Raw genomic sequence first — 25,882 nt, forward strand, 5'->3', positions numbered from 1 at the left:
ACTAACCTACGTTATAAGGCCTCTATGTGGATCATTTCATCGAGTGGTTTATCAAGATGTACAAAAGTTCTTAACTGTTGTTAGCAAAAAGTTTTCATGTGTCCACTACCCGGTTTGAAATTTGGTCCATTCAAAAATTCTGACTTAATTCTAGCTTGTTTAGTTTCTGACCAGAATTTGTTTATGAAAGCTCATTCTACCTCATTAAACGACATTTCAGGTTTGATTGCTTGATTCACCGACGACAATGCTTCCCCATATAAGAACTTTTTAAAACGTTGTCTTTAATCTGGAACATGAAATCAGCTGGATGTATATTGCCTTCCACTGAAAATATTTTTATGTTTACATTACTCCACAATGGACTGTAACTACAGAAAGATTTCACAGCAACGGGATCTTCGATTTCTTGAAATTTAGATTTGAAGTTCGAAATTTCGCCTAAACAAGTGCCTACATCATCTTTTAACTCTGCGAAATTCTAATTTGAAATTTTGTATACTTTGATCCATTTCTGTGAATTTCTTTACGAAATCTTTGTTGAGTTTTTTCAATTGTAACACTTCTACAGTAGCAACTTTTTCGAATTTTTGGTTTTCCTGGTTTAAGGTAACAATTTCCCCTTCTATAGTCGACACATTTCTGGAATTTTCATCTGCTTTTTCCCAGCCTTTTTCTAAACTCTCTTTTGTCTTGTAAATTTGGGTTCTTTGTTTGTCTAATTTTTTATCAGTCAAATCAAGCTTTTGATCCAGAGTGATTTTATGCTCGTTAGTTGACCGTTTTTGTTCTCCATAAGCTGAACGGCACTTACGCATTTTATGGGGTACATGTGCTGATCAAACATTCTCAATGAAATTGTGGAATGGATTTTCCCCAAAACCTTGACGCCAGAAAAATCCCGCCAGGTAGTTATTCAGCATAGTATGGTGAGTTCCGAAATTCCTTTTATTTTTTTCTTTATCTTTTTACCAGACTGACTGCACATGATTTGTGGTTGCATTTGTAAAGGGATCGACAAAATGAAGCAAATGATTAACAGTCAGATGATTTTAGCCCAAGTGGTGTTGTAAGCTTGCCACAAATCAGAAACTACTGTGGATCCAGGCAAAACATACTGTTGTAAAATTGGCGGCAAATAGGCAGCATCACATTGTGGCACAGCAACCACAAAGCTTTGCTTTGTCTCAAAGTCATAACCATAACCACCGAAGACCCATTGCTCCTGCAATGTATGACCTCGATGGTACTTTCTCCTGATGAAACAGCTCTCGTCTATTTCAACAGTATGGCCAGGGCCGCCCAAAACTATTGGCTCAATTAAGAAATATTCATGGCAGATATCCCTACAAAATTGGCACCAATTGACTACAGTGTGCCCTCTGCCAATTTTGAGCTCCCTCATTAAAAACTTTTTCTTATTGAGTTCGAAAGCCCACATGTAAGACAGTCACAAAATTTTAGAAATGTCTAAATGACTGCCAGCAAAAAATGACATTTTCCTGACTGAACATTTCTTTCTACAGACCCTGCCTACAGAGCAGCGCAAATTTCGCCATCTTTCACTGTAGTTTTCTCCAGCTTCATCTCATTGTATCCAACACAATTCCCATTTTCACATACCATATCGTTCTTCAAAAGACCTTGTTGCCTAGCCCATTGTATAGAGCTTTGGGTGTTCTCTGTAACATGGTATAAATCTTCCATTACAAAGTCACTCAAATCTGGAAAATTTCTCACAATTTTGGAACACACAGTAATATACGATACCTCAAAACAGACAGCCTCAACAGAAAAATCGAGGTTGTTGGGCGTACTGATCAAGATACATAACTGTGAGCAACAGGGACATATACCATATGCAACAATATGCAAAGACATCAATAGCTATCATGTTAGGATGTATGAAACTGTAAGCATTACCTATGGGTAAAGAACCCTGTGAAGAAATATATTACAGCGACTGCAGCATATTGGCATAGCAACATGAGTAAGTTGGTGAAAGCAGACAGTTAACTGATCTCTCCTTTTTTCCCTTCATCCATATGAAAATGAGTACTTTTTTGGTATTCTGTGCATATATATGCTTATATCTCCAGAAATACGCGTTTCCTTCAAAAATAGGTACTTTTCTCATGATCAGCGCATGTACCCCCTAAACTGCATAAGTGCCAGCTGAACTAACCTATCCAAGGTTGATACATTAGGTTCAAATCCACGAAAACGTGAACACACACTACCGTGGTTAGTATTTTCCCTGGTTTCATTGTCTCGATTAACTACACTATTAGCATTAATATCTATGCCGTTTTCGAAGTTTCCATTAACCTCCCCGTTATCATCAACTTTCCTATTGTTATTAGTTTCTCTATTATCCTCCATAATGACATAGCAGACGAAAAACACCACACATAAAATTCAAGTAAATTTTGTATTTACAAACAGTTGGTTCTCCAAGTTGGGTTTTCACATATGTATACTTTGTAGTGTTACTCACGTTCTTCTTTGTCCTGTTCCAATGTTATTTCAACAATTGGGTTAACTCTGAAACAAAATACAAGATTAGTTTACATATTTACACTAAATCCCAGCTCCATATACTGATTATAAAATTTCTCTAACTACTCACTATAATGGGGTTATTTGGCTCATGATATCTGGCAATCTGTCACAGCATAAGTCCTGAAATAGTAACTGTAAAAAATAACTATAAAGTTATTTTTTAAATAATTAATCCTGTTTTTTTTTTCACTGAACCTTTATTATAATATCAAATTAAATAAAAGCACCTTGACAAATCCGAAACAAGTTGTGATATACCTACATTAATGAAATAAATCATGCACAACAAGCTACATGCTCTCTGTCCAAAATCACACAAAGTACTGACTCCCTCATGCCACTATGGCTACCCCTATATATATATGTTCTAAACAATCCCGAACAATCCTCGGCATTCTTTAAGATGAACATTTGACTAACTAACAATTAAAATTAATGCAAAAAGCTGAAAATACATATATAAACGTATGTCTGATCACTACAGTAAGTACACTATGATATTAGTACATGTCTGTTATTTCTTTCGAGAATAAACTCTCAAATAAGAAATTACAATAATACATTTATATTTTTCATTAATTACTAGAGACTCCTGTTTTGGGGATTATTCCCTCCATTCACAGAGCTTCTAGATTTAGAACTGAAATAGATTAAACAGTTATTTTTCAATTATAAGTTTTTCTAGGCGAGTTACATATTTTGTTTACATGTGCAGTCATAAATTAGACTGGGAAATGTTTGTTTTAAATGCTCTTAATGGGCTGTTACATTTCAACACAGACAGAATGACTGAAATGCAAACTCGAGTGTGTAACGTTCAACTGGTGCTTGTGGCAAACATTGAATGTTAGTGGAATAGATAAACAGTAACTCAGGGCAGCAGAGTCCTTCCATTGTAATAAATTCTTTGTTGTGGTCTTATCCAGTTGCACAAGCAAGTCAAAGCTCCCAGAAAGATATAAAACAAGAACCATTTTATTTTAACAAATAAAAGTATTGATTCACTTAAAATCCACAGATTCAGTTAATGGTCTGATAACTGAACGCAAAGAAATTATCTCCTAGAACAAAACTTAATTCTGAATAATGGTCTCATAGAGTTTGTGCCCAATGATAAATATGGATGTTATATGTCTGGTGCAGCCCACAATCTATCCTGGATGATAATCATTTCAATTCTAAATTTGAATGGTCCAAAAAGTGAATGGCTCTCATTGAGCACAATCACTTAAGTCCATAAATATTGGCAGATACCAAGTGTGAACACCAAGAGTCAACGGAAACTGATGTCAGAGAGGCTGAGGCTTGTAGCTGATGGCTGGTGGCTCGTTCTGGCAGCTGAGGTGTAATGTCATGGTCACTAAGGTGACAGGAACTTCTTGGTCACATGGACACTGCGACGAGTAGATCCTCAGTTAGCTCAGCGAACTGTGCACCATCAAAATGGGGTCAGGATGTAGGGTTACAGCTCAACCCATCCAAAACTCAAGCAGTACTGGTTTGTCATTCTAGGCTCATTAGCAGAAAATATCAGGAATCTCTGCCATTTTTATCCCTAAATGAGACAAAAATCAATTTCTCTCCTTCAGTAATGAGTCTTGGAGTAACAGTAGATGAAATTCTAAATTGGACTGAGCACTTAGCTGTAACGTGCAAGAAGGCATCAGCTTGTCTCCGTGCATTGCAAAAATATAAGAAGCTCTTCCCTTTTGACCTGAAAAAGAAACTTGTACAAACACTTATACTTCCAATTATTCTTTACAGTGATGTTATTCTGCAAGGCCTTTCTCAGGAAAGCTTGGAACTGATTATGAATGCTTGTGTTTAGAGGTTTGACTCTTTGATCACATTTCACCATCAGATAAACAGGTATCCTGATCTACAGATGCAAAGCAGGGCCCACAATTGCACCACTGTTGGTAGCAATACACATGCTACTAGTGGTGAAGCTAACACTGCACATTTCCATGGTGGCTGCTAAGGATCCCTTGACAACAAACTGGTACCACAAGTGGGCCAGACCCGAGGCAACCCATTAGACACATCCATATGGCTGGTAGCTGTCATCACTAGTGACAGTCTGGGTGTCTAGCATTCTTCATCATTATCTTCATGTAGGACTATCCTATCCATTCTGTTCAAACAGAAATCCCAAGGTCATTCTACCTTCTCTTCTTTGAATGTCCAACATCTCTACAACCAGTCTCTTTGTAACGCAATGTGTTTCTCTCAAACCTTTTGCCTTTTGCAATTGTAAGAGGTGCTCAACCCATTTCCTTTTTAGTTCTTTTATCTGTCCAGTAAATATTCTGCTTATAGTTCCACACATGTATTGGAACTTATTAAATTCATTTTCCAGACCTTCATCTTGATTTTGGATGTCAGACATCCCAAATAGTTAAATATGCTACCTGTCCGATTATGTCATTATCAATTACATTTAAGTGTGGTGGTTAAAATTTGTAGAGTAAGATGAAGAATTGACTACAGTAAATAGATTCAAATGGATATAGGATTCAGTAGTTAAGTCAAACAATTGAAACTCCAGGTACGAATATCAACAATTTAGGAAAAGACAGATTGCTACTTACCGTAAAGAAGAAACATCAAAGTGCAGATAGCTGGCTGCTGGTGGCCAAGTGGTTCTAGGTGCTTCAGTCTGGAACCGCGTGACTGCTACAGTAGCAGGTTCGAGTCCTGCCTCAGGCGTGGATGTGTGATGTCCTTAGGTTAGTTAGGTTTAAGTAGTTCTAAGTTCTAGGCGACTGATGACCTGAGATGTTAAGTCCCATAGTGCTCAGAGCCATTTGAACCATTTGTGCAGATAAGCACAATTAAAATGTGAGTGTCTTTTAATTGTGCTTGTCTGCAACTTGATTTGTTTCCTTTATGGCAAGTAGCAATCTGTCTTTTCCTACATTGTTGGTTTCAGTAATTGTGCAGAGATGAAGAGGCTTGTACAGGCTAGACTGATATGGTGAGCTGCATGAAGGCAATCTTTGGCCTTAAGACCACTACCACAACAACATAAACAACACTTTTATGGGAAACGCAGACGATGTATTTATCACAGCAAATAAGAAACTCAAATCCATCAAGATAGAGACTAAAGCTACATCTAAGATTGTTTGGAGATGATCTGTTATCAAGGTTAGGCATAAACTTATGACTGAGTCCTTCTATGAACCACCAGACTTGTCCCAGATGTAACTAACAACTTTAAAGAGAAGTTCAGGATGTTATACGTATCCTTCCCAGTCATTCTGTCATAATTGGAAGAGACCATAATCATTCAACAATCATTTGGGACAATTACAACCTGGCACGTAATCAGTGGACAAAACACTCTGGAAAACAACACTAAATTCTTTTTCTGTAAACTAATTAGAAGAGACAGTTCAGAAGCCGATTCGTGATGGAAATGTACTAGTTCTGATGACAGGAAAGAGACCTGAACTTTTTGAGGGTGTCCATACTGAAACTGGTTTCAGTGACCATATGGCAGATATAGCAACAATGGTTACACAGTTGACTGTCAATAGGGCAATATGTTAAGTCTTCAATAACTACTGTAAAAGAATTTTATCGAAAGATCAGTCACAAAACCTTAAGAAATTCCGGTTGTATGTAAAAGCTGTTAGCTGCACCAAAGTTAGTGTTCATGGTTTACACAAGTAAAGAAAATGAAGTTGGCAAAGCAAAAGCAAAAATGTCATTTTCAAATGTTCCTTTTCAAATAAAGATGCAGGAGTACAGCCTTAGTTTAATTAATGCACTACCACAGAAATAAATAATAGACTATATTAGATTAATACTTGTTCCATAGATCATGAATATGACACTTTGTAATGATGTGGAACGTGTCAAGTTAATAAAAGATGTCTGTACAAGATATTACATTACACAAAATATTGCATGACACTAATGTTTAAGTTTTTTTGTTTTCTTTTGTTTTCCCTTAATTTATATCTAAAAATTAAGCCAATGAGTAGAAGGAGTTGTCATCTAGAAATTCTTTTAATTTATTTTTAAATGTTAGTTGGCTATCTGTCAGGCTTTTGATGCTGTTTGGTAGGTGAACAAAGAATTTTGTGGCAGCATAATTTACCCCTTTCTGTGCCAAAGACAGATTTAACCCTGCATAGTGAAGATCATCCTTTCTCCTGGTGTTATAGCTATGCACACTGCTATTACTTTTGAACTGGGTTGGATTATTAACAACAAATTTCATAAGTGAATATACACTCCTGGAAATGGAAAAAAGAACACATTGAAACCGGTGTGTCAGACCCACCATACTTGCTCCGGACACTGCGAGAGGGCTGTACAAGCAATGATCTCACGCACGGCACAGCGGACACACCAGGAACCGCGGTGTTGGCCGTCGAATGGCGCTAGCTGCACAGCATTTGTGCACCGCCGCCGTCAGTGTCAGCCAGTTTGCCGTGGTATACGGAGCTCCATCGCAACACTGGTAGCATGCCGCGACAGCGTGGACGTGAACCGTTTGTGCAGTTGACGGACTTTGAGCGAGGGCGTATAGTGGGCATGTGGGAGGCTGGGTGGACGTACCACCGAATTGCTCAACACGTGGGGTGTGAGGTCTCCACAGTACATCGATGTTGTCGCCAGTGGTCGGCGGAAGGTGCACGTGCCCGTCGACCTGGGACCGGACCGCAGCAACGCGCGGATGCACGCCAAGACCGTAGGATCCTACGCAGTGCCGTAGGGGACCGCACCGCCACTTCCCAGCAAATTAGGGACACTGTTGCTCCTGGGGTATCGGCGAGGACCATTCGCAACCGTCTCCATGAAGCTGGGCTACGGTCCCGCACACCGTTAGGCCGTCTTCCGCTCACGCCCCAACATCGTGCAGCCCGCCTCCAGTGGTGTCGCGACAGGCGTGAATGGAGGGACGAATGGAGACGTGTCGTCTTCAGAGATGAGAGTCGCTTCTGCCTTGGTGCCAATGATGGTCGTATGCGTGTTTGGCGCCGTGCAGGTGAGCGCCACAATCAGGACTGCATACGACCGAGGCACACAGGGCCAACACCCGGCATCATGGTGTGGGGAGCGATCTCCTACACTGGCCGTACACCTCTGGTGATCGTCGAGGGGACACTGAATAGTGCACGGTACATCCAAACCGTCATCGAACCCATCGTTCTACCATTCCTAGACCGGCAAGGGAACTTGCTGTTCCAACAGGACAATGCACGTCCGCATGTATCCCGTGCCACCCAACGTGCTCTAGAAGGTGTAAGTCAACTACCCTGGCCAGCAAGATCTCCGGATCTGTCCCCCATTGAGCATGTTTGGGACTGGATGAAGCATCTTCTCACGCGGTCTGCACATCCAACACGAATGCTGGTCCAGCTGAGGTGCCAGGTGGAAATGGCATGGCAAGCCGTTCCACAGGACTACATCCAGCATCTCTACGATTGTCTCCATGGGAGAATAGCAGCCTGCATTGCTGCGAAAGGTGGATATACACTGTACTAGTGCCGACATTGTGCATGGTCTGTTGCCTGTGTCTATGTGCCTATGGTTCTGTCAGTGTGATCATGTGATGTATCTGACCCCAGGAATGTGTCAATAAAGTTTCCCCTTCCTGGGACAATGAATTCACGGTGTTCTTATTTCAATTTCCAGGAGTGTATATACTGTGAGGATCCCTAGATCCTTAAATAGGTGTCTGCAGGATGACCGTGGGTGGGCTCCAGCAATTATTCTGATTACACATTTTTGAGCAATGAATACTATTCTACTCAATGATGAATTACCCCAGAATATGATGCCATACAAAAGCAGTGAATGAAAGTAGGCATAGTAAGCTAATTTACTGAGATTCTTATCACCAAAATTTGCAATAACTCTAATAGCATACGTAGCTGAACTCAGACATTTCAGCAGATCATCAATGTGTTGCTTCCAGTTTAACCTCTCATCAATGCACACACCTAAAAATTTTGAAAATTGTACCTTAGTTACAGACTTCTGTTCAAAGTCTATATTTATTACTGGAGTTGCCATTTACTGTACGGAACTGTATATATTGTGTTTTATGAAAATTTAAAGAGAGTCCGTTTGCTGAGAACCGCTTAAAAATTTTGTGAAAAACATCATTTACAATTACATCACTTAGTTCTTGGTTTTTGGATGTTATTACTATACTTGTATCATCAGCAAAAAGAACTAACTTTGCATCTTCATCAATGTGGAATGATAAGTCATTAATGTATATCAAGAACAGTAAAGGACCTAAGACCGAACCCTGTGGGACCCTGTACTTGACAACCCCACAGTTTGAGGAATCAGCTGTTGTTTTAACATTACATGAACCACTTATTTCAACTTTCTGGCATTCTTCCAGTTAAGTATGAATTAAATCATTTGTGCACTGCCCCCCTCAAACCATAATGATTTAGCTTATCTAAAAGAATTCCATGATTTATACAATCAAAGGCCTTTGAGAGATCACAAAAAATACCAATGGGTGATGTCTGGTTATTCAGAGCATTTAATATTTGATCGGTGAAAGTGTATATAGCATTTTCAGCTGAAAAGCCTTTCTGAAAACCAAATTGACATTTTGTTAGTACTTTATTTTTACAAATATGGGAGGTTACTCTTGAATACATTACTTTCTCAAAAAATTTTGATAGAGCTGTCAGAAGAGAGATTGGGTGGTAGTTGTTGACATCCAAAGCATCCCCCTTTTTATGCAATGGTTTTACAATGGCATATTTCAGTCTAACGGGGAAAACACTCTGCTCCAAAGAGCTATTGCATACGTGGCTGAGAATCCTATTTATCTGTAGGGAACAAGCTTTAAGTACCTTGCTGGAAATGCCATCAATTCCGTAACAGCTTTTACTTTTCAGTGAGTTTATTATTTTACTGATTTCAGAGGGAGAGGTTGGAGGAATTACAGTTGTTTCAAACTGCACAGGTATGGCCTCTTCTATTAGTAGCCTTGCCTCTTCTAGTGAAGATCTAGATCCTATTTTCTCCAAAACATTTAAAAAGTGATTATTGAAAATATTTTCAATTTCTGATTGTTTGTTAGCACACTTGTCATTCAGTGTTATGGCGCTAAAGTCTTCCTGTGCTCTTGGTTGCCCTGTTTCCCTTTCAATAATATTCCAAATTGCTTTAATTTTATTATCAGAGTTACTGATCTCATACATGATACACATGCTTCGGGACTTTTTAATAACTTTTCTTAGTGTCGGTGGTATTGAGAAGCAGCTGAATTTGCTAAAAGTAAAGAAGACTGCAGGGCCTAGTGGAATCCCTGCTAGATTGTATACAATATTTTCAGCATAGTTAGCCCCCCTTTAATGATAATACAATGCAGATCCCTCAAACAAAACACTGTTTTCCCTACATAACTGCACTGGTGTACCTGTCTTTAACAGCTTGCCAGAGCTGGGTATGTTGTGGATTATGTGATTAAATTTAAGACTGAATTTATTGACTCTGTTTTGAACAAGTCCTATTCTGTCAAATAGTATCTTCACGGACTCTCAAAATTACTGTTCCAGATTACTTTATAATGTACTTAGGTCTGTAAAATTATAGGCTAATCATTCATAAAGGTAACTTGCTTCATTGGCTTCTTTCCAAATGTCAATGATCCTTCCCCACAGAATCCATAGGATACAATGTACCTTACATAAGTAATGTAATCCTTGTCTTTTCCATCCTGTTTCAATTTTATTTTACTTTTTTCATTTGGCTTGTCTGGGAATCATTGTTTGTATGTTATCAGTCTTTCTCTATTGTTTTTGTTGTTTCATTCTTCATCAATCTCTGTCTGCCTCGTCCATATTTATTTTCTAACTGGCTGAGAAATCCGGTGTTGCCCAGGTATTTATTTATAGCTGTGTGTTGACATACGTACCAGGCAGAGTCTGTCCTCGTGCTTGCTATGTCATACGATGCTATAATTTAATAAGTATATTCAGCAGCATACACGATATGATCAAAAGTATCTGCACACCACCAAAAACATATGTTTTTTTGTATTAGGTGCATTGTGCTGCCACCTACTGCCAGGTACTCCATATCAGCAGCCTCAGTAGTCATTAGACATCGTGAGAGAGCAGAATGGGGTGCTCTGCAGAACTCACCGACTTCAAACGTGCTCAGGTGATTGCATGTCACTTGTGTCATACGTCTGTAGGTAATATTTCCACACTCCTAAACATCCCTAGGTCCACTGTTTCCGATGTGATAGTGAAGTGAAAATGTGAAGGAACACATACGGCACAAAAGCATACAGGCTGACCACATCTGTTTACTGACAGAGACCAGCAACAGTTGAAGAGGTTCGTAATGTGTAATAGGCAGACATTTATCCAGACCATCACACAGGAATTCCAAACTGCATCAGGATCCAGTGCAAGTACTATGACCTTCGGTGGTAGGTGAGAAAATTGGGACTTCATGGTTGGGCGGCTACTCATGAGCCACACATCACGCCCATAAATGCCAAACAATGCCTCACTTGGTGTAAGGAGCATAAACACTGGATGACTGAACAGTGAAATGTGTGGAGTGATGAATCACAGTACACAATGTGGTGATCTGATGGCAGGGTGTGGGTATCGCGAATGCCCAGTGAACGTCACCTGCCAGCATGTGTATTGCCAACAGTAAAATTAGGAGGCAGTGGTATTATGGTGTAACCATCTTTTTCATGGTGGGGACTTGCATCCCTTGTTGTTTTGCATGGCACTATCACAGTGTAGACATACATTAATGTTTTAAGCACCTTCTTGCTTACTACTTTTGAAGAGTAATTTGGGGACGGCGATTGCATCTTTCAACACGATCGAGCACCTGTTCATAATGCACGGCCTTTGGCAGAGTGGTTACATGACAATAGCATCCCTGTAATGGACTGGCCAGCAGAGAGTCTTTACCTGAATCCTGCAGAACACCTTTGGGATGTTTTGGAATGCTGACTTCATGCCGGGCCCCACCGACCGACGTCAATACGTCTCCCCAGGGCAGCACTCCATGAAGGATAGGCTGCTATTCTCCAAGAAACCTTCCTGCACCTGATTGAATGTAGCCTGCAAGAGTGGAAGCTGTCATCAAGGCTAAGGGTTAGCCAACGCCATACTGAATTCCAGCATTACCGGTAGAGGACACCTCGAACTTGTAACTCATTTTCAGCCAGGTGTCCACATACTTTTGATCACACAGTGTATGTGGATAGTGTTTGTAAAATGTGTTGCAAATAGAGTTAGTAACAACAAAGTAATAAATTTTAAGGTCATGCATGATGCTGCAATTTTTAACACATCTCACTGTTTATGATCTATTTCTCCTGAACTGTGTGTCACACAGTGATATAATATTGTAGGTACATTCAACAGTACATTTGGATGCTGACTGTGATATTTATTCCAAATAGACTTAGTAGTAAAGAAGTAATACATTTAAACATCATGCAGGATGTGCCAGTTTTTCACGTAATCTCATTATTTATGGTGTTGTATCTCCTAAACTCTGTGTCACACAATAATACAACTTTGTACTTACATTCAGTGGTATATATGCATACTGTTTGTAAAATGTGTCATGAATACAGTTAGTAGTAAAGACACAATAAATTATAAAGTGATGCCTTATCCGGTACTTTCACAGCATTAACAGTGATAAAGTAGTAAGTGATACATATTTTTCCTTTCATCATTTTGCAGGAATTGTCAGTGAGAAATTTTTTCATAAAGTTTGAAATTAAATGAGAAGTTTGTTGTAAGTCCCTTATTCTCAAATACTGGATGAATAAAGTCTGGGAATTCACGTGTCTTGGACTATGCTTATTTTTCACTCCCACTTCACCCCTTTGACAGGTAGGTGGTTCTTACTCCACCGCTATTTCTGCCTGACAGTAAGGTATATAATCCAAGTTTGGGTCAGTGGCTTAGGAGGATAGGTGGGACAAAACACACACACACACACACACATATATATATATATATATATATATATATATATATATATAGGCACATGAACAAAACACACAAACACACACACAGAATTATGAGCTTTCGCAACTGGCAGTTGCTTCGTCAGGAAAGAGGGAAGGAGAGGGAAAGATGAAAGGATGTGGGTTTTAAGGGAGAGGGTAAGGAGTCATTCCAATCCCGGGAGCGGAAAGACTTCCCTTAGGGGAAAAAAAGGACAGGTGTACACTGGCACACACACACACACACACACACACACACACACACACACATCCATATCCATCCGCACATACACAGACACAAGCAGACATATTTAAAGGCAAAGAGTGACTCTTTGCCTTTAAATATGTCTGCTTGTGTCTGTGTATGTGCGGATGGGTGTGTGTGTGTGTGTGTGTGTGTGTGTGTGTGTGTGTGTGTGTGTGTGTGTGCGAGTGTACACCTGTCCTTTTTTTCCCCTAAGGGAAGTCTTTCCGCTCCCGGGATTGGAATGACTCCTTACCCTCTCCCTTAAAACCCACATCCTTTCATCTTTCCCTCTCCTTCCCTCTTTCCTGACGTAGCAACTGCCAGTTGCGAAAGCTCGTAATTCTGTGTGTGTGTTTGTGTGTTTTGTTCATTTGCCTGTCTGCCGACGCTTTCCCGCTTGGTTAGTCTTGGATTCTTTGTTTTTAATATATTTTTCCCATGTGGAAGTTTCTTTCTATTATATATATATATATATATACCTGTCCTTTTTTCTCCCGGGGTTTGGAATGACGCCTTGTTGTTGTTGTCTTCAGTCCTGAGACTGGTTTGATGCAGCTCTCCATGCTACTCTATCCTGTGCAAGCTGCTTCATCTCCCAGTACCTACTGCAACCTACATCCTTCTGAATCTGCTTAGCGTATTCATCTCTTGGTCTCCCTCTACGATTTTTACCCTCCACGCTGCCCTCCAATGCTAAATTTGTGATCCCTTGATGCCTCAAAACATGTCCTACCAACCGATCCCTTCTTCTAGTCAAGTTGTGCCACAAACTTCTCTTCTCCCCAATCCTATTCAATACCTCCTCATTAGTTACGTGATCTATCCACCTTATCTTCAGTATTCTTCTGTAGCACCACATTTCGAAAGCTTCTATTCTCTTCTTGTCCAAACTAGTTATCGTCCATGTTTCACTTCCATACATGGCTACACTCCAAACAAATACTTTCAGAAACGACTTCCTGATACATAAATCTATATTCGATGTTAACAAATTTCTCTTCTTGAGAAACGCTTTCCTTGCCATTGCCAGTCTACATTTTATATCCTCTCTACTTCGACCATCATCAGTTATTTTACTTCCTAAATAGCAAAACTCTTTTACTACTTTAAGTGTCTCATTTCCTAATCTAATTCCCTCAGCATCACCCGATTTAATTTGACTACATTCCATTATCCTCGTTTTGCTTTTGTTAATGTTCATCTTATATCCTCCTTTCAAGACACTGTCCATTCCGTTCAACTGCTCTTCCAAGTCCTTTGCCGTCTCTGACAGAATTACAATGTCATCGGCGAACCTCAAGGTTTTTACTTCGTCTCCATGAATTTTAATACCTACTCCAAATTTTTCTTTTGTTTCCTTTACTGCTTGCTCAATATACAGATTGAATAACATCAGGGAGAGGCTACAACCCTGTCTCACTCCTTTCCCAACCACTGCTTCCCTTTCATGCCCCTCGACTCTTATTACTGCCATCTGGTTTCTGTACAAATTATAAATAGCCTTTCGTTCCCTGTATTTTACCCCTGCCACCTTTAGAATTTGAAAAAGAGTATTCCAGTCAACATTGTCAAAAGCTTTCTCTAAGTCTACAAATGCTAGAAACGTAGGTTTGCCTTTTCTTAATCTTTCTTCTAAGATAAGTCGTAAGGTCAGTATTGCCTCACGTGTTCCAACATTTCGACGGAATCCAAACTGATCCTCCCCGAGGTCTGCATCTACCAGTTTTTCCATTCGTCTGTAAAGAATTCGCGTTAGTATTTTGCAGCCGTGGCTTATTAAACTGATAGTTCGGTAATTTTCACATCTCTCAGCACCTGCTTTCTTTGGGATTGGAATTATTATATTCTTCTTGAAGTCTGAGGGTATTTCGCCTGTCTCATACATCTTGCTCACCAGCTGGTAGAGTTTTGTCATGACTGGCTCTCCCAAGGCCGTCAGTAGTTCTAATGGAATGTTGTCTACTCCGGGGGCCTTGTTTCGACTCAGGTCTTTCAGTGCTCTGTCAAACTCTTCACGCAGTATCGTATCTCCCATTTCGTCTTCATCTACATCCTCTTCTATTTCCATAATATTGTCCTCAAGTACATCGCCCTTGTATAAACCTTCTATATACTCCTTCCACCTTTCTGCCTTCCCTTCTTGGCTTAGAACTGGGCTGCCATCTGAGCTCTTGATATTCATACACGTGGTTCTCTTCTCTCCAAAGGTCTCTTTAATTTTCCTGTAGGCAGTATCTATCTTACCCCTAGTGAGATAAGCTTCTACATCCTTACATTTGTCCTCTAGCCATCCCTGTTTAGCCATTTTGCACTTCCTGTCGATCTCATTTTTGAGACGTTTGTATTCCTTTTTGCCTGCTTCATTTACTGCATTTTTATATTTTCTCCTTTCATCAATTAAATTCAATATTTCTTCTGTTACCCAAGGATTTCTAGCAGCCCTCGTCTTTGTACCTACTTTATCCTCTGCTGCCTTCACTACTACATCCCTCAGAGCTACCCATTCTTCTTCTACTGTATTTCTTTCCCCTATTCCTGTCAATTGTTCCCTTATGCTCTCTCTGAAACTCTGTACAACCTCTGGTTCTTTCAGTTTATCCAGGTCCCATCTCCTTAATTTCCCACATTTTTGCAGTTTCTTCAGTTTTAATCTACAGGTCATAACCAATAGATTGTGGTTAGAGTCCACATCTGCCCCTGGAAATGTCTTACAACTTAAAACCTGGTTCCTAAATCTCTGTCTTACCATTATATAATCTATCTGATACCTTTTAGTATCTCCAGGGTTCTTCCACGTATACAACCTTCTTTCATGATTCTTAAACCAAGTGTTAGCTATGATTAAGTTGTGCTCTGTGCAAAATTCTATTAGGCGGCTTCCTCTTTCATTTCTTAGCCCCAATCCATATTCACCTACTATGTTTCCTTCTCTCCCTTTTCCTACACTCGAATTCCAGTCACCCATTATTATTAAATTTTCGTCTCCCTTCACTATCTGAATAATTTCTTTTATTTCATCGTACATTTCTTCAATTTCTTCATCATCTGCAGAGCTAGTTGGCATATAAACTTGTACTACTGTAGTAGGTGTGGGCTTCGTATCTATCTTGGCCACAATAATGCGTTCACTATGCTGTTTGTAGTAGCTTACCCGCATTCCTATTTTCCTATTCATTATTAAACCTACTCCTGCATTACCCCTATTTGATTTTGTGTTTATAACCCTGTAGTCACCTGACCAGAAGTCTTGTTCCTCCTGCCACCGAACTTCACTAATTCCCACTATATCTAACTTTAACCTATCCATTTCCCTTTTTAAATTTTCTAACCTACCTGCCCGATTAAGGGATCTGACATTCCACGCTCCGATCCATAGAACGCCAGTTTTCTTTCTCCTGATAACGACATCCTCCTGAGTAGTCCCCGCCCGGAGATCCGAATGGGGGACTATTTTACCTCCGGAATATTTTACCCAAGAGTATGCCATCATCATTTAATCATACAGTAAAGCTGCATGTCCTCGGGAAAAATTACGGCTGTAGTTTCCCCTTGCTTTCAGCCGTTCGCAGTACCAGCACAGCAAGGCTGTTTTGGTTAATGTTGCAAGGCCAGATCAGCCAATCATCCAGACTGTTGCCCCTGCAACTACTGAAAAGGCTGCTGCCCCTCTTTAGGAACCACACGTTTGTCTGGCCTCTGAACAGATACCCCTCCGTTGTGGTTGCACCTACGGTACGGCCATCTGTATCGCTGAGGCACGCAAGCCTCCCCACCAACGGCAAGGTCCATGGTTCATGGACCTCTCCCTTAAAACCCACATCCTTTCGTCTTTCCCTCTCCTTCCCTCTTTCCTGAAGAAGCAGTCGGTTGCGAAAGCTAGAAATTCTGTGTGTGTGTTTGTGTGTTTTATTTATTGTGCCTGTCTACCAGCGTTTTCCCACTTGGTAAGTCTTGTAACCTTTGTTTTTAAGGACTCAACTAATAACACCATTACCAGCAACACACTTTCTGACTTGGAATGTGCCATTCACATTTATGTAAGCTCCTGTACACAGCATAAATCACCATCTATACCAGCCATATGTGTATGGTTTATATTGCTTAACTGCCATCACTGCAAGGAACTACATATCCATTTTTATAATGTGTGTGGATTTGCTAAGTGACGTTTACACAACCAAAAACTACTCAAGGTTCCAATTATATCTATCATCCTCTTTTTATGTTTTCACCTAAATCTGTTCTGGGGATCTTTTTGACCTGGGATTTGTGTCTGTTGATGAACTGCCTTGTCTGTAAATTTTTTTCTGTGTTTACTTGGCATATCATAATTCTTAATTTATTTTTAAAATAATTTTCTGTTCTTTTGTACACTGGACATATTTTGTTGCAGAAACAGAAACTAATATGGAGGGCTCGGATGATTTACTAGCTGTATCATTCCATTCTCTTTCTCCTCCTGAAGATGGCATTCGAATGCCTCTAAGTCCTCCATCAAGTCAAGCTCAGGGGCATGCTGGAAATCAAGGTTGGAGCATTTTTTCTGTGTAACTGAAATTTATAAGCATTAGCATTTTGTTTGTTTGTTGCAGTTCCTTTATGCTTACCTTAGAAACTCATTTTATTGCTGTTGTCTAATTACCCTGTTTAGTTTGTGCACAAGAGTCATCCCAATTTTATATGTCTACTAGTCAAATATGTCAAAGCATTGTTTCTCTCCTATGCCAAAACCATCCTCCCCAGTACTCCAGAAATTTCTAATTGCCATCTTCATTCCCCAGTCCTAAAACTGAACCCCAAATCATCTATCATCTTATAGTAGAATTATTGGTCCTAATGCTCCCTGTGGACGAAGACTCCACTGCTGTAGTGCATAAATGTATGGAGTACAGTAGAGAGGCTTCATCGAGCCTCGGACGTCTTGATGCACAACAATGTTCCAAATGATCTCATTTCCTACATCAAGGCTGAGCTGAAGAAAATCATAAAAAGACTGCACCAATAGAACTCCTTACCCCCGTCTGACCCATGTACCCCAGATTTCTACTTACTTCCTACAATACACAAATACAACCATTCCATCCATCCCATTCTAACAGATTTCACGAACATTAACGAAAGTACATTTGCCCTTGTAAAGCAGCACTTCCAATCCATCACACAGAGCCTCCCATCCTACATGAAAGGTGAGGATGAGCAAGAGAGATGCTAGAAATAGTACCGGCGAGTCAAACACGGCAGATTGCCTCAGTGGTGGCACGGAGGTGTTGGTAGCTGGGATCCTATCATAATTACAAGTTACCATCATAATTCTGGATGAACTGACGGTCACAACCTGCAAGCAACAAAATCCTTAAGTGTGTCTCTGATTTATTAGCAATCTATTTTTGGTCTTTCTGGTGCCTGTATCACTCAAATCGTCTCAACATGGCACCAAAACAGTAAAACAATGTAACCTGGAGATTAACGGTGCCAGCCACAGAAACACACCCTGACAGCAAAAGAAACCAGGTCCCTGTGACGTAGAGCTCTTGCTGCCGTGCGGTAGAGCTCTTGCTGTGTGGGTTATTTAACAGTTTGGTTTCCAAATAAAATGACCAGTTGTGGAGAAGGCTCTACTTTTCATAGCGAAACTAATTGTGTTCATTTGTACAGTTTTAGGTAGGTTGCCCACTTGAATTTGGTTGCCATACACTGGTTTCTTCTAATGACATGAAACACTTCTGTGGTGTCTCTCCGGGTGTGTAACCTTGTACCAAAGACCATTCAGACGCACAGCTGAGCTGCAATCTTGGCAAAAATTACCAACTTCTGAATTAGTTGCAACTACCACCAGCAAAAATTATGGAGAACAACTCTATACCAGTGCATCGTTACTGAAAAGGTTGCTACATTGCTGCTAGTCATGTTTTCTTTCATAGTTTTGAAACAAGATTACAATGCTTATGAAGTATTAGTTCAAAGAGAAGAGTGGAAATTTGTTGGGCTAAATGTGAACTCTTTAAGTCCCTCATGGCAGCAGCAACCATCCCATCAGTTTTAAGTATTATTTGTTATAGCTATAAATCTGGCATTACCATTGTGTTAATTACGTATTATTTAAATGTGGTTAAATAAACTAAAAGTCTAAACTATCCTTTGTAACTAACTGAAATCTGAGCAATCGTTCAATGAATCAAATAAACTAGCCTTTATTTTTTTTAACAAAAGTAGATGTTGTCACAATCCTAAAGTAAACAACTTACAAAAATAACAGTCAGGTAAGTTCCAGACCTATTTCGGCAATCCCATCCCAGAAGCCCAAAATAGCCTGCAGTCACTTCTCAAATTCCTAGATCTTTCCAAAACCTTGCTTCAGAATTTGCCTCCCCTTTCACCCCTACGTTCCTTGGTCATCCACATTCTACATGTCTTCCCAATATCCATGTACCAAACCACTCAGTGGCCCCCAACGTGGTTAGCTGTTAGTCTCCACTGACAGCTCTCCACTTTTGTAGACCGACAGCATTATCCAATTTCCCTCTTATATCATAGGTCATAGCTTTGTTACTGTCCAACTTTCCTGTCTTTTTACCATCTGTAGCTCCAGCCCGCCTGGCTAGCCGCATGGTGTAAAGCGCTGCTTCACGACTGGGAACAAGTGCAGGTCCTCAGCACGAATCCGTCTGGTAGATTAGTGTCGAGGTCTGATGTGCCAGCCAGCCTGTGGATGACTTTTAAGGTGGTTTTCCATCTACCTAGGCAAACGTGGCCTGATTCCCCTTATTCCGTCTCAGTTACTCTGTGTCGGTGATTGCTGCACGAACACCATTTCCACATACGCATACACCATTATTATTCTACCATGCAAACATTTGTGGTTACACTCATCTGGTATAGACTAGGCTCCACTGGGGGCCAAACTGCACAATAACCCTGGGTTCAGTGTGGGGCGGCGGCGGGATGTGGACTGCTGTGGTCTGTGGTGGGGTTGTGAACCACTGAGGGCTGCGAAGGGATGAAGACCCACCATCATTTCTAGGTCCCTGGTTTAATATATACAAACATACATTGCAGCTCTGGACTTCACTGTCAATGCCATGTCCCTCTACACCAACATCCCCAGTGCCCATAATCTGAAATTAAATATTATCTCTCCTGTTGCCCAGCTCATGGCAGAACCTCAAGTTCCTTCCTCTTTGTGGCATGCCTATGAAACATTCTTTGCACTGTTACAAGAACACAAAAGGCTTTGTCATATGCTAACGTACAAGAAGTGACTGTGTTCTATATATAATTATACAGAGAGCCCATAATTAGATGTTGATGGCATAATGCAGTGCAGTTGTTAGTACTTACAATGTAACAGTCATGATGAATACATTTATGAGGAACAAACATGCATGGTCTACTAATGACCTGCATGCATTACGTGAGGCCTGATGAATCAAAGTCTGCAGAAATGTGGACTAACAAGAGGAGGGTGTAAGGTTGTGGATAGGGATCAGTGATTGAACTGAATAATGATGAATGCCTTCACAGACAGGCACTATCTCCCAGACCTAGTTTGCAAAAAGATATCCCATATCCTTTTTCCTGACACTCACAAAACTCCCACCATCCACAAGAACCTGCTACAAAGGAGTGCTCCCTTCGTCACCCAGTACCAATCCCCAACTGGAACAATTGAACCATATCCTTTGTCAAGGCTTTGACTGCCTATCATCTCACTCTGAAATAAGGGACATTCTACCAAAGATCCTTCCACCTTCCTGAAGTGGTGTTCTGTCACTCACCCAGCCTCCACAACATGCTGGTCCACAAGTCGCTCTCAATCCCAACCCCTTAACACAAGGATCCTATCCCTGTGGAAGACCCAGGTGCAAGACCTGTCCAGTCCACCCACTCAGCACTTCCTATTCCACTCCTGCGACAGGCTTATCCTACTACATCAGAAGCTGGGTCACCTATGAAAGCAGCCATATCATATACAAGCTCTGCTGCAATCTTTGCACAGCTTTTTATATTGGTATGACTACCAAACAGATGTCCACCAGGATGAATGCCCACTGACAGACTGCGGCCAAGAACAAAATAAACCACTCTGTGGCACAAGATGCAGCTGAACGTAACATGCTTCATTTCAATGGCTGCTTCACTACCCAAGCCATCCACATCTCCTCCCCTTCACCATCAGCTTCCCCCTCCACCATCAGCTTTTCTGAATTGTGCAGATGGGAGTTATACTTACAACACATTCTCTGCTCCCAAAATTATCCCAGCCTCAATCTACAGTAACATTGTTCCCACACATTCAACCCAACAGTTTCTAACCTCTCTGTCCCATCACTTCCTCCTTATTCTCACCTCCCACTCTCTTTGCGTGCCACCCTCTGCCAATGCACCCGCCCACCTTTCCCCTTCTGTGCTCCTCTCCTTTTTCACTTCATGTTCCTTCTCCCACCTCTCCTGCCTGTTCCCACCTCCCTGCCCCACAGCCTCCCAACACTGCACCTGATGGCAGTCTGGTCCCTGCACACTTTGCCAGCTACACCTGTACCCTACTATCCCTTCCCCTACCTCACCCCCTCCTCATTGCTGCTTCTGTTCTGTATGACAGTTGCAGTCTGGTCTGAGCTGCCGGAGGTGGCAGTGATGTGTGCATGAGCTGCACTTACTCGTGTGAATGAATGTGTGTGTTTCCTTTACTGATGAAGGGTTTGACCAAAAGCTAATATTAAGTCTCTTTTTGTTATGCCTGTCTGCAATTCAGAAATCATCTTTATGGTGAGTAGCAATATATCTTTTACTTATATTGCTGAACTGAACAACTGTGTAGTTCAAGGTGCAGGGTATTCCACCCTAAAGCCATTCACCCTAATGGACATCCTTTATGAGATATTATCCCTAGAAAGTAAACAAGATTGTTCCATCCATTAAAATTACTAATATCCAGAAGTCATAAAAGCATGACTTCAGCATTTTTCTGGTTAACCAAATTATGCAATAAATTGTGGAGAACCATCAAAGTTGCAATACTGATTTCCTTTATTATTTGATGACTAGTTTTGATCCTAGACTCATTTTCAGATCATCCAGTAACCTATACAGTAACATACTGTTGTTCATTGTAGTTAAACACATCTTTAGTAAAAATCAGTATGTCATTGGCTTAACTGTTACACTGAAGTGTGGCCTAATCTTTCTCATATCTTCCATACTTTGGTGTCTCAGTTTAATGAATGACGTTCAGCACTTACTGTTTCATACTAAAGATGTGTTTAACTACAATGAACATTCATGTGGCTGTCATACATTATTGCATAGCTTATTGGATGGTTTGATAATGAGCTTAGGCTCTAAACCAATCATCAAGTAATAAAGGAAATTAATATTTCAACTCTGATGGTTCTATGCAGTTTACTGTATAATTTCATTAAAATTACATTAGTTTTCATAGTGGTGAAAGCCAATCATATATGGTGCTATAATGGCATGCTTGTCTTTGGTTTGATATAAGTTGTGTAGTATTTTTATTTGCCTATTTTTGTTGCTCTTAAATAGAGTTACATAATGGAGAAGACTACTGGGTTTCAGACAATAGTTTATAGCTGCAGATGTTCAGCTGCTTCACCTGTTGAGACTGAGAAATGATCTTTAATTTACTATTTTTCTTCTCTATTTTCACTCAGAAAGATATGAAGGGATACCGATCTATTGTCATGTAGAGATCTTATTTGTGGACCTTACATGCTTTTGGTCACTCAGTGTGCTGCATTTGCTGAAGGTGGCATTGAGCAATCAATTCAAGGATTATTCATAATGCACCTGAATTTTTACAGAACAAGCTCACAGTTTCTACACACGAGGGTGCAGTTAAAATCAAGTCACTTTTTTACTTGATACGAAGCCCAGCTGCCTATTTTGATATGATGAATTACATATGAAATAGATCAAAATTAACAGGCAAAAAGAGAGAAAGAAATAAGTTCCCCATTACATTTACTGAAAACTAAATGCTGAATGGCAAAACTTTAATGATAACCAAATACTAAAATGGTAATATTGAATATGTCCTCTTTTGCATCCACAATTAATTTCTGCACCATTGCATAATAAGTTGCAGTATTTAAATCTGCCTGTAAGCTACAACATATTATTTTACAGGTTTCATGTTCAGTTTTGCACCACAATCTTCAGGAAGTATAATGTCTCTCTTTGGTGAAGGAGAGCCAAACCAAGATCAGGAAGATAGTAGTGTTCAACAAAAGAAGAGTGAAGCCTTCACTTTTACCTTCAACAAAAAGACCAAATCATCTAGTTTTTTCAAATTGTTTTAACTGTTTCTGTTTCTAATTTTATTTATTACTTTCACTACAGTCAAAACATTTGTCCAATTGAATATTATTTTCACCTTGGGTTCAGTTTGCTAGTACTTAAACAACGACATAAATTAATAAGGTTAAATTCCTCAGAAGTAGGTCAAGTTGTAGTCATGTTACTGATGTAATTATTTAAAAAATATAATAAAAAGCAACCATTTAAAGGTACTTCTGCAAAGTAGACTCTACTCACATTATTAATTAGAGGAATTACTTCTAACTGACTGTTTTTAATACTCGTAGGCAAACAACTACTCTGAAAAAATTCTCTTCTTGAACTGCCCATTTGCTGTTTTTAGCAACTACATCATAGCAAGCATATATTGTAACTTCTTTATTTCACTTTCTGTCATTAGCTGTCTACATGCTGCAAAATTTAAAACCACTTAATATGAATGTTAATGCTAACTGAATTCATATTCCCAAGTTAAGATATTCTAATAATTTTTGGAATGAGAATTTAACAAAGGAATTCTTTTACTTTTTTTATTGCTTAAGGATTACCAATTTGCTGCCTCATGTCTGTTGCCAACCTGTTGAAGACTGTTGCATCAGAATATAAAACGCCATTCTGAATCCTAAATAGGGATACAAATACTGTATAGAAATTATTTTTATGTCTGATGTTGTAATTATGAATTTCTCACTTAACACTAAATTCATTACTGTTATTATACCATTAAAGAACAAATAAACTGCCTCATAAGTCTAATAACCCAAAAATTCCTGAGGAGGCTTCTGCACAATTTTCAGTTCTTGACTTCAGATAATGTTGTTATGGTACACTTCTGTACCATAAATACTTTTTTGACCTTCAGCACATCACTCCAAAAACTTGTGTCACAGGACAGCAGTGAGTGAGAGTGTGCAAAGTAAACTAACAAGCAATCCCATTTGCAGGCCAGTTTTATTTATTTATTCAGTCCAAGAAATCATTTTTCGTACATTGCTTGTATATATGATACAGAAAAGGGATAAACATAATTAAATACAGCAGTCGTTGTGACTAAATGATCAACACTATCAAAGTACATAACAGTATAAACTGACATACTACATTTCTTGTATATATTACAGCAGTAGTTCTTAAGTGAGGCTGCATAATCAACACATTTAGATTATAGCATGAAGGCCATAATAAATAATTAACAACATTTGGTAAATGAGGTTTACATATTATAGTGTTCCAGAAATTGAGAGACAGAGTAGCAGCAGTGATCAAGCAAGAACTGTTTCAACTTTACCTTAACTGTATTTAACATCAATACATATTTTAAGTAAGAAGGCATATTTATCTCCAGTATGATGTACTCCTGTTTGCGTAAGTTTGTGTTCACTGTGTTTACATTTATGTTCAGCATTTGACCAGTTTTGTATGCTTGTAAATCAAGTTATGTTTGGAGATATTTCCACTCATTTTTTAAAGCTCCCCTTTGAAAGAATATATAAAACGAAAGATAATGTGACTTACAAAACAAAAGCGCTGGCAGGTCGATAGACACACAAACAAACACAAATATACACACAAACTTCAAGCTTTCGCAACCAACGGCTGCTTCTTCTGGGAAGAGGGAAGGAGAGGGAAAGACGAAAGGATGTGGGTTTTAAGGGAGAGGGTAAGAAGTCATTCCAATCCCAGGAGCGGAAAGACTTACCTTAAGGGGAAAAAAGGACAGGTATACACTCACGCACACACACACACACACACACACACACACACACACACACACACACACACACACACACACACACATATCCATCCGCACGTACACAGACACAAGCGGACATTTATAAAGGCAAAGAGTTTGGGTGGAGATGTCAGTCGAGGAGGAAGTACAGGGGCAAAGATGTTGTTGAAAGACAGGTGAGGTATGAGCGGCGGCAACTTGAAATTAGCGGAAGTTGAGGCCTGGTGGATAACAATAAGAGAGGATATAGTGAAGGGCAAGTTCCCATCTCCGAAGTTCTGACAGGTTGGTGTTAGTGGGAAGTACCCAGATAACAAGGCGTCCTCTAAGCGACCCATATATAGGTTGGCATACGAAGGGTCCATCCTGGTACCCATTGCTGTTCCCTTTAATTGTTGGTATGTCTGGCCTTCAAAAGTGAAGAAATTGTGGGTCAGGATGAAGCTGGCTAAGGTGGTGAGGAAAGAGGTTTTAGGTAGGGTGGCAGGTGATCAGCATGAAAGGAAGTGCTCCATTGCAGCCAGGCCCTGGACATGCAGGATATTTGTGTATAGGGAAGTGGCATCAATCGTTACAAGGATGGTTTCCGGGGGTAACAGACTGAGTAGGGATTCCAGGCATTCGAGAAAGTGGTTGGTGTCTTTGATGAAGGATGGGAGACTGCATGTAATGGGTTGAAGGTGCTGATCTACGTAGGCAGAGATGTGTTCTGTGGGGGCTTGGTAACCAGCTACAATGGGGCGGCCGGGATGTTTGGGTTTGTGCATTTTAGGAAGTAGGTAGAAGTTAGGAGTGCGAGTTGTTGGTGGGGTCAGAAGTTTGATGGAGTCAGGTGAAAGGTTTTGTAGGGGGCCTAAGGTTCTGAGGATTCCTTGAAGTTCCACCTGGACATCAGAAATGGGATTACCTTGGCAAACTTTGTATGTAGAGTTGTCTGAAAGCTGACGCAGTCCCTCAGCCACATACTCCCGACGATCAAGTACCACGGTCATGAAACCCTTGTCAGCCGGAAGAATGATGATGGATCGGTCAGCTTTCA

General features: G+C 40.1%; 1 protein-coding gene across 1 annotated transcript in view; it reads left to right on the plus strand.

Moving 5' to 3' along the window:
* Positions 1-23,985, plus strand: part of LOC126284790 (probable E3 ubiquitin-protein ligase bre1) — a 339,859-nt gene extending 315,874 nt beyond the window's left edge. Inside the window, exons 14-15 of the mRNA XM_049983953.1 lie at positions 17,188-17,322; positions 22,941-23,985. Of these exons, the coding sequence (XP_049839910.1) occupies positions 17,188-17,322; positions 22,941-23,113 (308 nt within the window). The 3' untranslated portion in view covers positions 23,114-23,985. The remainder of the gene's footprint in view (positions 1-17,187; positions 17,323-22,940) is intronic.
* The last annotated feature ends 1,897 nt before the right edge of the window (positions 23,986-25,882 follow it).

The sequence above is a fragment of the Schistocerca gregaria genome, chromosome 8, assembly GCF_023897955.1.
Source record: "Schistocerca gregaria isolate iqSchGreg1 chromosome 8, iqSchGreg1.2, whole genome shotgun sequence".
In the NCBI taxonomy this organism is placed as follows: domain Eukaryota; kingdom Metazoa; phylum Arthropoda; class Insecta; order Orthoptera; family Acrididae; genus Schistocerca; species Schistocerca gregaria.